General features: G+C 41.8%; 1 protein-coding gene across 7 annotated transcripts in view; it reads right to left on the bottom strand.

Moving 5' to 3' along the window:
- Positions 1-17,759, bottom strand: part of SIN3A (SIN3 transcription regulator family member A) — a 76,629-nt gene that overhangs the window by 52,643 nt on the left and 6,227 nt on the right. For 4 of the 7 annotated variants that reach the window (XM_046007668.1, XM_046007675.1, XM_046007670.1 and 1 more), the window contains exon 2: positions 1,072-1,293. In XM_046007668.1, the coding sequence (XP_045863624.1) occupies positions 1,072-1,260 (189 nt within the window). In that variant the 5' untranslated portion in view covers positions 1,261-1,293. Of the gene's footprint in view, positions 1-1,071; positions 1,294-6,584; positions 6,686-15,014; positions 15,110-17,393; positions 17,495-17,759 lie in introns of those variants that run through there. The other 3 variants (XM_046007671.1, XM_046007674.1, XM_046007672.1) reach the window with 3 other exon arrangements.

Raw genomic sequence — 17,759 nt, 5'->3', positions numbered from 1 at the left:
TGTGCCCTCAAACCTGTTGAGTGGTCTGCAATAAGATAAGGAGTTTACACCTGGATGTAAACCAATTGCTTCACTTACTAATAAGCACACTATTTAATTTAGCTGCCTTTGTTTCCCCATGGCCAGACTTTTTTTTTAATAAAAAAAAAAAAAAAGCAGTACATTGCTTTAAAGTCTGGTGCAAGCTTATTTTGTCACGGATTGCCACTGTGAGCACCACTACACTAGGAGAGACAGTCACACAGCACCTTTACAACAGTAAAAATCTGGTAAAGCCTGAGAGTCCAGCAAAAGAAAAATGGATAAGTAGGTAGGATATAGTCATGTAATTCACTAAAGAGTGAACATGACTCAAATATTTACACACAAAAATATGGGTAAGTCTTGGGAATCGCACTGAGTGAAAAAAAGTGAGTTAAAGAAAAAAATATGAGGGTGCCTGCCTGGCTCAGTGGGCAGAGCATGTGACTCTTGATCTCAGGGTTGAAAGTTTGAGTCCCAAGTTGGGTGTGGAGATTACTTTTTTTTTTTTTAATTTTTTTTTTATTTATTTGACAGAGATCTCAAGTAGGTTGGAGAGGCAGGCAGAGAGAGAGAGAGAGAGAAGAGGAAGCAGGCTTCCCGCTGAGCTGAAAACCCGACACGGGGCTCGATCCCAGGACCCTGGGACCATGACCTGAGTCAAAGGCAGAGGTTTAACCCACTGAGCCATCCAGGTGCCCCGGGTGTGGAGATTACTTAAATTAAATCTTTAAGGGGCACCTGGCTAGCTCAGTCGGTGGAGTATGCAACTCTTGATCTTGGGGTTGTGAGTCTGAGTCCCACACGGGTGCAGAGATTACTTAAAAACATTTAAAAAAGAGAAATAAACTAAAAAATAATAAAAAATTAAAAACCTGTGTGGTGAGTACCCAAGTATACATTGTTTTTGTTATTTGCTGTATCTTACTTGCAGTTATCCCATAGATGTAATTTTGTATCTAACTGGATGCTTAATCCAATATATTTTTCATTGGACGAAATCACCAATGCTCCTCCCTTACACTAAGTCCCTGCTGCGCTCCAGCTCACCTGATAGCTGGGTGTCACGGAGTACTGAATTCCTGTGGCTGACTGCATGGTCTCGGACACTGCTTCATACACAGGAGGGGCAGGGGCAAGCACCCGGTGCTGGTGAGGAAAAGCCTCTGTGCTACCAGGGATCCGACGCTGCTGGGCCGCATACACCGGTGACTCCTGGTCATCCAAACGTCGCTTCATTCTGCGCTCATGCTCAGGGATGCACCACAAAACCTGCAGAAACCAAAAGCACTGACATGCAAACCAGTTCACACACCAATGTGATGTGTACAACAGAGGACTGGGCACCCAAATTTATTAAAAGCTTAACTCCCAAAACCAACTACTGACTTCATCCTGGAGATGATCACTGACTAGTTTAGGTGCATGCTTGCACACACAGCTCCCACAGTGGATGGGGTTATCACAATTTAAAGACAGAAGTTTAAATAATAACACATTCTGAATTAACTTGGGACTACAGAGTCAAAAAGTAACCTCCAATTTAAAAACACGAAAATATACCTTTCTTTTCTTTATTCTCTAGTTTTCTCCTCAAATGCCATCACTCCTAACATCAATGACATATTCACAGGCTACAAAAACATTCAAGTGCTTCTTTCTAACTCCCCTCAAAACCTAGTACTATAACTGTGGTCTAATTTTTAAAATATCAATAGTTTCAACAATTAAATGCAATCATGAAAGAGCAGTAGGCCAAGAGTAAGAGGACAATGGTTCTAGACTTGCCAATTTAAAGAGCTATGTACATTTCAACAACTTCCTCATTCCATGAGTTTGTTTCTCCAACTATAAAATGACAGGGTTGGAAAAGATCATCTTTAGGTAACTTCCGACTCTAACATTCCTTAACAGTAAGGAGATTGCAGAATCCCTTCTTAGTAATACTCAATCTGTGGAGGCAGGATGCAAAAAGTCTAGTAATATTCTGGCTAGGAATCCAGTCTGGTCTTTTCAGGGCTTTTCCAACAGTCAAAGCTTCTTCAAGGTAGGGTTCGCTACAACTTTGCATTCCCCACAGTCCTACCACTTCACACACTCAAATACTGACCATGCAGAAGGGAAAGAATAGGAGTAATCGTTAATATAATAATATTTAGCATATAATGAATCCTAAACACCATTCTACACAATTTATAAATATTACTATAATCCCCACAACAACCCTATAAGCAAGGTGCTGTTATTCTCTATTTTATAAGTGAGGAAACAAACATAATGACTAAGTAAACTGCCCAAGGCTGCACAGCTAACAGGTGAATTTTATTTGGTGAACCGGTGAATTTGGTGAATTGATATTCCAGTTTTGGCTGCAGAGCTAACAGGTAAAGCTGGAATATAAATTCACCAAATCTACCTCCCGAGCCTGAATTTGTGTGTGAGTGTGTGTGTGTGATTTTTTTTTAAGATTTTATTTATTTGACAGAGAGAGAGATCACAAGTGGGCAGAGAGGCAGGCAGAGAGAGAGGAGGAAGCAGGCTCCCCGCCAAGCAGAGAGCCCAATTCAGGGCTCGATCTCAGGGCACTGCATCTCAGGGCACTTGAGCAGAAGGCAGAGAGGCTTTAACCCACTGAGCCACCCAGGTGCCCCTTGAGCCTGAATTCTTAATCACCTCAGTATCTCCTACCTCTCACAGGGTAAGAAATAAAGGGAGAAGAGTCCCTTTACTTATTTTTTTTTTAAGATTTTATTTGTTTATTTACAGACAGAAATCACAAGTTGGCAGAGAGGTAGAGAGAGAGAGAGAGGGGGAAGCAGGCTCCCTGCTGAGCAGAGAGCCCGATATGGGGCTCGATCCCAGGACCCTGAGACCAGGACCTGAGCCGAAGGCATTGATCTCTCCCACACTTAGCTCATTCATTCTTTCAGGCTCAACCCAGCAAAGCAGGAAGGCTTGGCAGTGTTCACTCCTTAAATTAGCAAATATTCAGGGAGCAGAAATTAAGGAGGTAGGTGTCCTATAAAAGCTTAAAAACCACTTGGGAAGACCATATACAGCCTCACTATTAATCAAGGAAATATAAAGTAACATGACACTTACCCAAAAGCAACAGGCAGAAATTAAAAGAGAATGATGCTACTGAGTGTGGGTGAGAGTATACGGAAATACTACTGGCAGAAGTTTTAACTGGCAGAGACTATGGGTTGGCAACTTATAGTATCCATTAAATTTTTAAAGATTTTATTTATTTATTTGACAGGCAGAAATCACAAGAAGGCAGAGAGGCATAGGGAAGCAAGCTCCCCGCTGAGCAGAGAGTCTGACACGGGGCTCCATCCCAGGACCCTGGGATCATAACCTGAGCTGAAGGCAGAGTTTAATCCACTGAGCCACCCAGGCGCCCCTCCATTAAATTTTTAAAGTTAAAATGGTCATACCCTTTCACACAGCAATTCCACTTCCAGGTGTCTATCCCATACATCTGCCAAGTATATTTACTGCAACAAAGTATGAAAAATCTAAATGTCTATCCATAACTGAATGAACTTAATACATCCATATTGGGTAAACTATGTAGCAATGAGAAAGACTGGGGTTCCTCTATAAAGAAAGCCCTCCAAAACATACGATTAAGTGAAAAGAACAAGCTACAGAATATATACAGTATGATTTCAACACTCACAGAGAATGTATTCTTTAGCTTTGTGCTTCTCATTATAAATTTTGCATCATCAGAAGGAAAAAGCTATAAACAAATACTGAACTCTAGATAAGGATACACATGCTCAAATACTTAAGTGAAAGTGTACTAATGTTTGAAATTTACTTTGAAATACATTGAGAAATTAGTCTGAATTAATAGATGGAGGAATGGATCTATGACAAAGCAAGTACTATAAAATGGTAATGTAAAATCTAGTGTGCATATGCGTATTCACTGTAAAATTCTACCAACCTCGCTGTGTATCTGAAATTGTTATTTTTTTTAAGATTTTATTTATTTGACAGACAGATCACAAGTAGGCAGAGAGGCAGGCAGACAGAAAGAGAGCGGGGTAGTGGGCTCCCCGCTGAGCAGAGAGCCCGATGTGGGGCTCAATCCCAGGACCCTGGGATCATGACCCAAGCTGAAGGCAGAGGCTTTAACCCACTGAGCTACCCAGGCACCCCTGAAATTGTTCTTAATAAAATGTTGGGAGGAAAGGCTAACAATACAAACCACCTCATGAGTGGTACAAGTTAAGTACTATAAATTTGGTAAGGAGTAGAAATGTGTTATACTGGAAAAAACTCTACGGAGAAGGTAAATGTTTGGTTATATCCTGAAAATCAGAAATGAATTAGGGCATGGGGATACACAGGATAAGATTAAAATATTACAGTAACTTTGGACGTACAGGTGATAACAAGCCATTTACAGCCTTTGCCAATTCATTTACTCCACAAATAATTCCCAAGAATCTACACATGCCAGACCCTGTGCTTTATGCAGGGGACCAGTACTGAACAGGACAGATTTCCTGCCCCACAAAAAAGTCTTCCAAAAATGACTGCTGTTAAGTCAATGGGCTCCTCCCAAGAGTCCTGTCAGATGGGCACACCCAGAACTTTTATTTAGAGGGAAAGTGATACTCAAAAGAAATTAAGTGACTTGTTCAAGGTCACGTGGCAAGGAGCTAGACTCTTTCTCCTTGGAATGCATGACCAATCTGGAGTAGAAATACTGGACAGACAATAGTATCCTTGCTTGCAGAGAGGTCAGTGAAATTTCAGACTATCGGTATTCGAATGCCAAATAATGGAGCCACAAGAGTCAGACACAAAGCTACTTTCATGCCTTGCTTCAGCTGACAGATTTTCATCCGCCACTATGGCCTCCAACTGTTTCAGATTTGGAGCTTACACTGTTATCAGAATTTTAGTCTATGAAGATAGAATTTAAACAAGGAAACAAGGGGGAAAAAAGCACCTTGAGGGACAGAAATTAGTGAAGAAGGACTAATCTGAACAAACAATGGCAGCGGAACACTTAAAAAGTCATCTGGCTATGTGTTATAATAAAAAGTGGGAATAGCTCCAAATCATCATGCAAAGAAATCATAATTCCCAAATAAAGCAAGCAGGGCAGGATAATTCTGATATTGCAGGGCAGTCTTCTGGAATAGGACAGTACAACCAGTAAGCCACTGTGTCACATTTCAGACAAATTTTAGAAGGGCAGAAGTAAAAGCTAACCCTTTCAGAACGATAAATATAAAAACCAATTTTCTAGTTCTACACCTAAAATGTCTTTCATTACAGTAAAAATTTGGCCTCTTAGAAATCCAGACAGTTTTCCATGCTTATTAAAATCCAAATAGAAAATCCAACTTTCAAGAATCTTGTCATTTAGATTAAATTTTACAAATTAGGGGCAGCACCTGGGTGGCTCAGTAGGTTAAGCATCCGACATTTGATCTCAGCTCAGGTCCTGATCTCAGGGTTGTGAGATCAAGCCCTGCTTTATTTGTTTATAAAAGTAAGGAGTAACAAATAAATTCCACAAACTGGCTTAAACAGAATTTAAAAAGTAAGAGTGTATGAACAAACTAAACTGCTCTATTATGGAGGTTTTTAAGAATACAACTTTCTTTTTGAAATGCATTTAATTTATGGTTGACCCTTTATAGTGCATCTTAATTTTGTACTGTTATCCTGAATTAGACACATTTTTAAGTTCTTTTATTTACGTAATTTAAAAAATCATCTGAAATTGTTCTCTTATTGGTGGTCAGCATCACATAAAATCATATTAAAATGTGTCCTGGTCAGTTTACATCAATAAGTACTGTGGAAAGATGGAAAGTTTCTCTTCAAAAGCAAATAAGTTCTTATCAAAGCATATACTGAAATGTAATCATGTACTTCAATCCAGTGCAACTGCCCACCAGTCAACCTCAAAACCTGTCCAAAAAACCACTTTTGGAGGGGCACCTGGGTGGCGCAGTCAGTTAAGCATTTAATTCTTGGTTTCAGCTCAGGTCCTGATCTCAGAGTTGTGAGGTCAAACCCTGCATCAGGCTCTGCACTCAGCGCAGAGTCTGCTTAAGCCCCCTCTCCCTCTCCCTCGCCCCTGTGTGCCTTCACACACTCTCCCCCTTAAATAAAAATCTTACAAAAGAACAAAAACCCACTTCTGGATTTAAATCTGCTAGAAAAGGAAAAGTATCCCAAAATAAATGAAAAATGCAATCTATTTAATTTTCCATTTTATGTAAAATAATAGCTCCACAAAATAAACAACCCGTTCTTCTTAAAACACAGGATCTAATATTACCCAAGCACCCTGCATCAGTTTTACATTCTTCTAATGAAGTGGGCCTTAACCAGGAGAGTTTGCCAGCCCCCCCACCCCCCCAACCCCCACCAGCATATCTTTCAATGTCAGAAGCCATTTTTGGTTGTTACAGTTAGGGTACAGGAGTGCAACTGACATCTCGTGAATTCCCAAACATCCTAAAATGCACAGGATAATCCCCCACAACAAAGAATTATTTGGCCAAAACCTATTTGGTACAAACCTTTTGTGAGCTTTGGTGGGATTATGTCATACTACGGTATGACAACAATTTTTGCCAAAGTAGCTCAGAACAGCCATCTTGGTTGTTCAAAATATATCACTGCCGGGGCGCCTGGGTGGCTCGGTGGGTTGGGCCGCTGCCTTCGGCTCGGGTCATGATCTCAGGGTCCTGGGATCGAGTCCCGCATCGGGCTCTCTGCTCAGCAGCAAGCCTGCTTCCCTCTCTCTGTCTCTACCTCTCTGTCTACTTGTGATCTCTCTCTGTCAAATAAATAAAATCTTTAAAAATATATATGTATGTATCACTGCCTTTTTTTTCTTTAGGTTTTACTTATTTATTTGACACAGAGAGAGAGAGAAAGAGATCACAAGTAGGCAGAGAGGCAGGAAGAGAGACAGGGGGAAGCAGGCTTCCTGCTGAGCTGAGAACCCGATAGGATACGGGGCTTAATCCCAGGACCCTGAGATCATGACCTGAGTGGAAGGCAGAGGCTTAACCCAATGAGCCACCCAGGCACCCCACCACTGCTTTTTTTATGACATGTGATTTACCTTGAACCCTTGCTGTATCAGAAAAACTTATTTACCATTTGGGTGAAAAACAGATTTATTAGAAACTTTAGTAAGAATTTAAATAGCACGGGTACCTAGGTGCATCCAGGTGGCTCAGTTGGTTGGGCATTGGACTCCAGATTTCTGCTCAGGTTGTGATCACCCAGTGGTGGTGGGATCAAGCCTTGCACTGGACTCCACTCTCCATGGAGTAGGTTGGATCTCTCTCCCTCTGCCCCTTCTGCCTAATCCACCCCCCCCCCCACTCACACAAGCGCCTATACACACACTCTCTAAATTAAATAAATAAATCTGAAAAAAAAAGGGGGGGGTGTCTGGGTGGTTCAGTCCATTAAGTGTCTGCCTCCTGATTTCAACTGGGGTCATGATCTTAGGGTCGTGAGATCAAGCCCCAGGTTGACCTCCACACTCAGCCAGGAATCTGCTTGAGATTCTCTCTCTACCCCTGTCCGTCTTTCCCTCCCCCACCTCTAAAAAAAATAAATAAATTTTCTTAAAAAGAATTATATAGGGGTACCTGAGTGGCTCAGTTAGTTAGTGTCTGCCTTTGGCTCAGGTCATAATTCCAGGGTCCTGGGATCAAGTCCCACACTGAGCTCCCTTCTTAGCAGGGAGCCTACTTCTCTCCCTCTAGTGTTCCCCATGCTGTGCTCTTTGTCAAATAAATAAATAAAATCTTAAAAAAAAAAAAAAACTCAAATAGCAAATCCTAATTTTTATTTCCTACTTCCCTGGTTTTTAATATATAAATACCCAAAACAGTTAATATCCTTTAAAATGCAACTGACTGGTGTGCCTGGGTGGCTCAGTGGGTTAAAGCTTCTGCCTTTGGCTCAGGTCATGATCCCAGGGTCCTGGGATAGAGCCCCACATTGGGCTCTCTGCTCAGCAGGGAGTCTGCTTCTCCTTCTTCCTCTGCTCATCTACCTGCTCAAGCTCTCTTCTCAAATGAATCAATACAATCTTTTAAAAAAATGAATCACCAGTAGCTTGTAATGAATAAAGCTACATCTGTTGCAAAAATATCTGTAAGAAGAAGAAATGACAAGGACAGAAAATTTCAACTGAGGGGCGCCTGGGTGACTCAGTGGGTTAAGCCTCTGCCTTAGGCTCAGGTCATGACCCCAGGGTCCTGGGATTGAGCCCCGCATTGGGCTCTCTGCTCAGCAGGGAGCCTGCTTCCCCCCTCTCTCTGCCTGCCTCTCTGCCTACTTGTGATCTCTGTCAAATAAATAAATAAAACCTTTAAAAATAAAAATAATAAAATGCAACTGATAAGCCGCCAAATATCACACATGAGGTTGGAACACAGCCATTCTATAAATTCTGACTTCAGATACATCTCTAGTAAAGTTCTAGCTTATCACCACTTTGGGATTTTTTTTTTTTTTTGTATCACCATACACAATATTTTGAAAATTTCATTCTTAATTTTATTGGCAAGGACAATCATCTTCTTTGCTCCAGAGCTGCAAGCATTCTCAGTTTTAGGCTAATAACACCAATTAGAATGCTCTAGCCAATGTTTTTTTTTTTTCATTTCTATATCCTGTTTCCCTCCAATCACTTCTGTACACCTGCCTTTAGCATATGTCCACTCACAAGTCAGTTTCAGTGTATAAACATTCTAGAAGATGAAAGAACACAATAATATACCCTTTTAGCAAATTGAAATGGTTTTGATTCATGTTAAAACACTTCATTCTGAAGTCCTTCCTGCTGAACGACTACCTGGATGATATCATTGTTTCTTACCCACCCCTCAAAAATACATGGTGTACGTGTTACGTTCTTCATTCTGAGAAAATTCATCATATTGTCACCTAAAGACTACACAGTCTGCAAAGAGGCGCACAGTCAGTTTTACCACCATCGCCCCAGTCTAGCCGGCTGCTGTCTGCTGGACTGTGTCTGTCTACTAGCTCCTCTGATACCTGTGAAGGGTCTTCCTCTGTTTTTATTTCTCTTTGCCATTACAGGAGGCAAAAAAAAGAAAGATTACCAAACACGTTCCCTGAAAGCTTAAAAAAGTTGTAAAAATAGAATAAAAAAGGGTCATATACCGGGGCGCCTGGGTGGCTCAGTGGGTTAATAAGCCTCTGCCTTCAGCTCAGGTCATGATCTCAGGGTGCTGGGATTGAGCCCCACATGGGGCTCTCTGCTCAGCAGGGAGCCTACTTCCTCCTGTCTCTCTAGCTGCCTCTCTGCCTACTTGTGATCTCTCTCTCTCTCTGTCAAATAAATAAATCTTAAAAAAAAAAAAAAGTCATATACCTTTCACTCAGATTTGCCAGATGCTAAAGTCTTACAGATTGTTAAAGATGGTATCTCCCAACTTTTTGTGCACCATCTTGGAAGATGCTGTAATGCTTCAGGCAAAGCAGTAAGAAAACTGAAGTGTATAGTGATGATTTATTTTACCACTGCATTATCCTTCTAGGCAATGCCATCATTCTTCCCTTTTCTTATTATTTTAGTCTTTTTTAGCATAATAGGGAATAACTGATGGGCAATGATGAAATAATTCCTAGGATGATGAAATACCAAAATGTTTCAAGCTATAGGAAAACTAAGATCATTAAGACCCCATAATATAGGGACGCTTGGGTGGCTTAGTTAAGAGTCTGTCTGTGGGGGCACCTGAGTGGCTCAGTGGGCTGAAGCCTCTACCTTCGGCTCAGGTCATGATCCCAGGGTCCTGGGATCGAGCCCCACATCGGGTCCCCCTGCTTGTGCTCTCTCTGGCAAATAAATCAATAAAATTTTTAAAAATCCCATAATATAGTTCAGATGTATAAATGGTAATAGCTAAAATGAGTTTATCTCATTAACATGAAAATAAGTAAATTCTCTTGTTGATATAAAACAGACTGAACTCAAATAACAGAAGATAAGCTAGCTACACCTATGAAGAAAGCATTGTAATTATGACCTGAGGAGTGCTTGGGTAGCTCAGTCAGCTAAGCATCCAATTCCTAATTTTGGCTCAGGTCATGATCGCAGGATCATGAGATCAAGCCCCCACTTTGAGCCCCATGCTAAGTGTGGAACTTGCTTACAATTCTCTCTCTTGCCCTCTCCCTATGCCCCTCCCTACCTCACACTGTTTTGAAAAAGAATAGGACTTGAGACAGTTAACAGGACAGGTAGATGTGTCACTTAACCTCATCCTGTATTTACTCTATTAGCTATTTGCCCCCACACAGGCCTCAGCACATACACCTTTAACCAGCTTTGTATTCTCCCCTGTGCATAGCATACAGTCTTGCCTATGGCAAAATTCAAATCACTCACTCATTCATACATGCACCCTCTAATATTTATTGAGCACATAGTATGTCCCAGGCATTCTTCTTGGAGCTAGGGAAATAGCAATAAACCAAAAGTCTCCTCCTTCATGAAGTTTACATGAAGAGGGAGAAAAAGATAGTACACAAGGTGTTCAGAACACTAGATGGTGACAAGCACTAAGAAGAAAAAGAAGGGTTTTTGAAATTTTACATAAGAGTGACCAAAGAAAACCTCACTGATACAGTAACTTTTGGGTAAAAGAAGTGGAGAACTAACCATGTGGAAATCAGTGAGGAAGAATTACAGGCAGAAGGAAAAGGAAATGCAAAGACGCTGATGTATATATGTGCTTAATATTTTCCAAGAAGAGCAAAAGGGCTGTATAACTGGAACAGAATGAAGGAAAGAACAGACTGATAGAAAATGTAGTCAGAGAGGTAATGGCATCGGGGATAGTGGGTAAGGAGCATACTGTGTTCTCAGAAGTCATAATGAGGATTCAAGCTTAATAACCAGACTGACCTGGGAAGCCACTGGTGGGTTTCAAGCAGAAAAGTGACATGGTCTGAGTTAGGTTTTAAAAGGCTCACTTGGACTGTTGTGCTAAGAACAGCCCAAGAGGGGCTGAATAACAAAGCAGAGGGCACAGTTAAGGTAACTGAAACAATCCAAGCTAGAGATGTACTTACATTCACTGCTACAGCTGGAAGTAGGGTAGTGGTGGTGGTGGTATTTAGTGATCAAATTCTGGGTAGTATTTTGAATATAGAGCAAAAAGGATTTACTGAAGATCAAATACAAATAAGACAGAAAAAAAGAGGTCAAAATGCCTATTAAATATCCAAGAGGAAATATGAAGTGGGCCACGGGTTATGCTCATCTATAGTAAAGGGAAGAAGTCCGCAATTAGAGAAAGCTGTGAGTTATCAGCATTGTTTGGATTTTAGAAAGGTGAGAGTATACAAGGTAACTCTCCTTAATTAAGCACATTCACATCTCTGCACCACGTGAAGACAGCCTAGCCCAGGCTGGTGGCCCTTAATCAGTTGTGGAACCAAACTTACCAAACAAACAAAAATTCTTATGCTTCAGAACTGCAGATAGGGACTACAGACATATATGTATCTTTCATTAGCCCACCAGTCTGCAAGGATATCATATCAGCAGGACTGAGGAAGTGCCCACAGCCATGATGCTCTAAGTACAAATAACATGCAGACACACAAGACAGAAAAGTGGTGAGTAGTACAATAACAAAAGAAGGGAAGGGCAAAAAAAGAGACGTATGCCTTCGAAACTGCTACTAATAAATGCTTAACTTTGAAGCCATTTGCAACTAAAGAGATGTAGTTAACAAACTTTAAAACACAATTTGAGTTCAGTTCGTATACTTTTATTTTTTTTTAAGATTTTATCTATTTATTTGACAAACAGAGATCACAAGTAGACAGAGAGGCAGGAGGAGAGAGAGGAGGAAGCAGGCTCCCTGCTAAGCAGAGAGCCCAATGCGGGGCTCGATCCCAGGACCCTGGGATCATGACCTGAGCAGAAGGCAGTGGCTTTAACCCACTGAGTCACCCAGGCGCCCAGTTCGTATACTTTTTACAACCTATTATGTGCCAATATTATCCTAGGCACAGAGGCTATCACAAAAATTAAGTTCCAGCCTAGATGGGCTAAATTAGTTGTACAGCTCTTGCTGAGGAAAACCAGTTGCCCCACAAATGTATAGGGGCAAAAACCTCTATATGTTTGATTATATTTGACAACAAATCTCACTAGGCATGTCTTCTAAAGAAAGAGACCCCAAGTAAAATTATGTAATTAAAGGAAGCCAAGGTTTTCTGGTATTTTAAATATGTTGTTAAAAGACAATTAAGACATGGGGAGGGTAGGCGAACCATAAGAGACTATGGACTCTGAAAAACAACCTGAGGGTTTTGAAGGGTCAGGGGTGGGAGGCTGGGGGAACAGGTGGTGGATAATAGGGAGGGCACGTTTTGCATGGAGCACTGGGTGTTGTGCAAAAACAATACTGTTATGCTGAAAAAAACAAATAAAATGGGGGGAAAAAAAAGACAATTAAGACAGATAACTGTCTAAATACAATTAGAATTTACACTTAGGGGTGCCTGGGTGGCTCAGTTGGTTACTCTGGATTTTGGCTCAGGTCATGATCTCAGGATCATGGGATCAAGCCCCACATTGGGCTCTGTGCTGAGCAGAGTCTCCTTGTCCCTCTCCCTCTGCTCCTCCCTCGCCCATCTCTGCTCTTTCTCTCTCAAATAAATAAAATCTTAGAATAAAAAAAGTAGCAGGAGACACCTGGGTGGCTCAGTCAGTTAAACATCCAACTCTTGATCACAGCTTGATCTCCAGGTCGTGAGTTCACACCCCACGTCCGGGGAACCTACCTTAAAAAAAAAAAAGTGGCACAAACCCAAAATTCTTTGAAATGTTTGTAAACAAGATAAAACAATAATGGCAGAATACACTATCCTGCTGGGTACACTGCTGAATAACCTTAACCTTAACAAAAAAGTATCCAGAATTATTACTTGAGCTGTAACCAAAAAAACATAAAAAATCCCAAGATACTACTTCTACTACTCACTTACTGAAGTAGAACTAGGAAGGCACATGAAGGAAAGGAAGTATTAGGAATCAATAACTGGCCATATTAACATATCTTGAGCTTCACATGGTAGCAGTAACATATGTGCCAAGTCCATATTCTTAAACACCTTCCAAAGCAATAGAAGCAATCAGGTCTGTATACTGAAGACAACAGGATTCACAAACTCTAGAAGAGACTACAATTCATGTGTGAATTTCAACATAATGCCACTCTTTCTAACACCCCAAAGCATTCTCTGGGGGGTACTCTGAGATGTCTAAGTTCATCCATTCAACAACCTGCTTCAACTAGATCTATGATTTCAAGCTTCATCCTCCTGCTGTTCCATTCAGTGTCGTCTCCTCCTCCACCCCAAAAGTAGGGTCTCCCTCCTCTGAATTCCTTTCAGCTCTCTATAGTTGACTCTTACGGCACTCAGTCTCCACTGATGTGTAATAAAATCATCATGTGAATATCTGCCTTTCCTTCTAAGAATGTAAACTCTTCTGGGACAAAGACTCTTCCTGTGTCAGCCCAGGGCTATTTAAGAAGGTGGTCAAGAAATGGGTGTTGACCCAGTATCCCATTAGAATCAGAGTTCCAATCTTTTCCCTCAGAGCTGCTTTCAAAAGCACAATGCTGGGTCCTCAAAAAATTAAACACAGAATTATCATTTGATCCAGCAATTCCACTTCTGAATATATACCCAAAAGAATTCAAAGCACGTACCTGAAGAGATATTTATATATCCATGTTCTTCGAAGCATTATTCACAATAGCCAAGGGGTGGAAACAAGCCAAATGCCCACCAATATATGAATCACCAAAAGGTGATATATACATATAATGGAATATTATTCACTGTTAAAAAGGAAGGTAATTCTGACATGTGCTACAACATGGATAAACCCTTGAGGACATTATTCTAAGTGAAATAAGCCAGACACAAAAGGACAATTACTGTAGGACTCCACTTAAATATCAAGAACCTAGAGTAGTCAAACTCACACAAACATAAAGTAGAATGGTTGTTGCTAGGGGCTGGGGAGAGATTTAAAGGGCCTGTTGTTGGGGTGCCTGGGTGGTTCAGTCGATTAAACGACCAACTCTTGATTTCAGTTCAGGTCATGATCTCAGGGTCCTGAGATTGAGCCCCACAAAGGGCTCTACACTCAGTGCAGATTCCTCTCTCTTTCCCTTCCTCTCCCTCTGCCCCCCCACCTCATGCACACACTCGTGAGCTAAAATTATAAAATGCTTAAAGACAGACAGATAGATAAAGGAGCTGTTGTTTGGTGGGTACAGAGTTTCAGTTTGGAAAGATGAAAAAGTTCTGGATGGATAGTTGTAATAGTTGCACAACAAAGTGAGTGTACTTAATGCCACTGAATTGTACGCTTAAAAATAGATGAAACGGGGGCGCCTGGGTGGCTCAGTGGGTTAAAGCCTCTGCCTTCGGCTCGGGTCATGATCCCAGGGTCCTGGGATCGAGCCCCGCATCAGGCTCTCTGCTTGGCTGGGAGCCTGCTTCCTCCTCTCTCTCTCTCTGCCTGCCTCTCTGCCTACTTGTAATCTCTATCTGTCAAATAAATCAATCTTTAAAACAAAACAAAACAAAAAAATAGATGAAACGGTAAATTCTGTTACATATGTTTTACCTCAATTGTTTTTAAAAGCACACTGCTCCTTGACTGTTTACTATCCTTAGACAGACACCAGTGAAGTGTAGAATTAAGAGCAGGGACTCTGGAACCAAACACCAGGGTTTACACCTACCATGGCCACTTACCACACTTCTAAACTCTTTGTATCACTGTTTCTTCATCTTTAAAACATGGACTTCACAGTACCCACTAGACAGGGTTATCATTAAGATTAAATGGATTAATAAATGTACAGTACCTAACTCAGTGCCCGGGACATAATGGCTCAATAAATGGAAGTTCTTACTGGGGTGTGTAGATGGTATAGTCGGTTAAGACTCCCACTCTTGGGGCGCCTGGGTGGCTCAGTCGTTGCTGTCTGCCTTCGGCTCAGGTCAAGATCCCGGGATCCGGGGCGCCTGGGTGGCTCAGTGGGTTAAAGCCTCTGCCTTTGGCTCAGGTCATGATCTTAGGGTCCTGGGATCGAGTCCTGCATGAGGCTCTCTGCTCAGCAGGGAGCCTGCTTCCTCCTCTTTCTCTCTGCCTGCCTCTCTGCCTATTTGTGATCTCTGCCTGTCAAATAAATAAATAAAATCTTAAAAAAAAAAAAAAACAAAACCAAAAAAAAAAAAGGTCCTGGGATCCTGGATCAAGCCCCCCATCAGGCTCCCTGCTCAGAGGGAAGCCTGCTTCTACCTCTCCCACTCCCCCTGCTTGTGTTCCCTCTCTCGCCATCTCTCTCTCTCTCAAATAAATAAATAAATAAATCTTAAAAAAAAAAAAAGTCTCCCACTCTTGGTTTCGGCTCAGGTCCTGATCTCAACCTGAGCTGGTGCACAGTCTGCTTGAGATTCTCTCTCCCTCTCCCTCTGCCCCCCCAGCTCGTGTGCGCGTGCTCTCTTTCTAGGATAAATAAATAAATCTTTATTTTTTAAATTGTTAAAAAAATAAGTCTTTAGGGGTACCTGGGTGGCTCAGTGGGTTAAGCCTCTGCCTTTGGATCAGGTCATGATCTCAGAGTCCTGGGATCGAGCCCCGCATCGGGCTCTCTGCTCAGCAGGGAGCCTGCCGCCCTCTCTCCCTCTGCCTGCCTCTCTGCCTACTTGTGATCTCTGTCAAATAAATAAATAAAATCTTTTAAAAAAATAAAAATAAATCTTTAGAAAAAAATGAAAGTCATTTTTCAAGCAGACAGAGGGTAGGTACAGTTTTAAAAAGGATGCTAATAGGGCGCCTGGGTGGCTCAGTTGGTTAACCAGCTGGCTCTTGACTGCAGCTCAGGTCATGATCTCAGGGTCCTGGGATGGAGCCCCAGCACTGGGTTCTGTGCTCAGGGGGGAGTCTGCTTGAGGATTCTCTCTCTCCCTCTACACCTGCCTCCACTGCACTCCCCCACCCACCTTGCGCATGCACATTCTCTCAAATAAATCTCTTTTTAAAAAATAAAAAGCGGGGGCACCTGGGTGGCTCAGTGGGTTAAGCCTCTGCTTTCGGCTCAGGTCATGATCTCAGGGTCCTGGGATTGAGCCCCGCATCCATCTCTCTGCTCAGCGGGGAGCCTGCTTCCCCCCCCCTTTCTCTGCCTGCCTCTCTCTGCCTGCTTGTGATCTCTGTCTGTCAAATAAATAAAATCTTTAAAAAGAAAAAAGAAAAAGCGGGGCGCCTGGGTGGCTCAGTGTTGGTTAAGCCTCTGCCTTCAGAGGCAGGCCATGATCTCACGGTCCTGGGATCGAGCCCCATATCGGGCTCTCTGCTCAGCAGGGTGCCTGCCCCCCGCCACCTGCCTCTCTGCCTACTTGTGATCTCTGTCAAATAAATAAATAAATCTTAAAAAAATTTTTTAATAAAAAAAATAAAAAGCATGTTAACTATCATTTTTAGGAGAATCTACAGAAAGTAAAGCTTAACAACTCTTAGTATTACTCAGAAGAGGGAGAAAACCTTTTTAAAGACTTTATTTATTTGTCAGAGAGAGTGAGCAAAAGCAAGAGAGGGCAAGCAGCATGCAGAGGGAAAGGCAGGCTCCCTGCCCAGGAAGGAGCCCGCATGCCAGACTCTGTCCCATGACCCTAGAATCATGACCTGAGCCAAAAACAGACCCCCAATTGAGCTACCCAGACAGCCCCAGAAAGCCTTTTAAAGCATTTCACTAGGGGGGCCCAGGTGGCTCAGTCGTTTAAGTGCCTGCCTTTTGCTCAGGTCATGATCCCGTGGTCCTGGCTGAACCACACATAGGGCTCCCTGCTCAGCCAGAACCCTGCTTCTCCCTCTCCCACTTTCCCTGCTTGTGTTCCCCCTCTTGCTGTCAAATAAATAAACAAAATCTTTTAAAAAATAAATAAATAAAGCACTTAACTAGATTACTGAATGACAGGGACATAATCTTTTAATTTGACCAAAATTGGCAGTCATTATCTGCCTTGAAAAGATCTCCAGTTATCTTGTCTGTATTTCAGATGTAAACAGACTAAGCTTTGCCAATAATCTTATCAAATTACTACATACCTCTTTCCTTAATAAATAAGGAAAACAATCTTACTCCTTGGGTAAAACTGTCTTAATTACAAAATGCCAATCTATCTAGGGTCTTAACTCTGACAAAACTATAGTATGTATCATACTGATATTTGGAGAGATAAGAAGCATTTATAAAAACTTTCCTAATATAGTATATCCAGGCACTTACTTGAATCCTTAAAGCATATCTGGGACTTCTGACCCTGGTGCCCCAAGAGACAACATATTAAGGGCATGATTTAGGTCTTCCGTGTTTCCCAGCAGACAGCACTGCAAATGGTGGGAACAACTATGTGTTGACAAATTTCCCTCAGTGTTAGACTGTACTATCATCACTATCTTTGGCAATTTATAACATCAGAAAAAACAGCCAGGCTTTCTGTCTCCACACCAATTCTACCACAGTCACAACTACTCAAATGGAAAAGCTACCTTTGCCATTGCTACTTCCTTGACTGAGATGGGACTTACTCTCTTCTCATGAATATGGGCCAGGACATCAAGCTCTCAGTCCCAACTGAACAAAGCACCAATC

Source organism: Meles meles, chromosome 6 (assembly GCF_922984935.1).
Source record: "Meles meles chromosome 6, mMelMel3.1 paternal haplotype, whole genome shotgun sequence".
In the NCBI taxonomy this organism is placed as follows: domain Eukaryota; kingdom Metazoa; phylum Chordata; class Mammalia; order Carnivora; family Mustelidae; genus Meles; species Meles meles.
The sequence above is the reverse complement of the archived record's forward strand: the minus strand, read 5'-3'. Positions and strand labels throughout refer to the sequence as shown.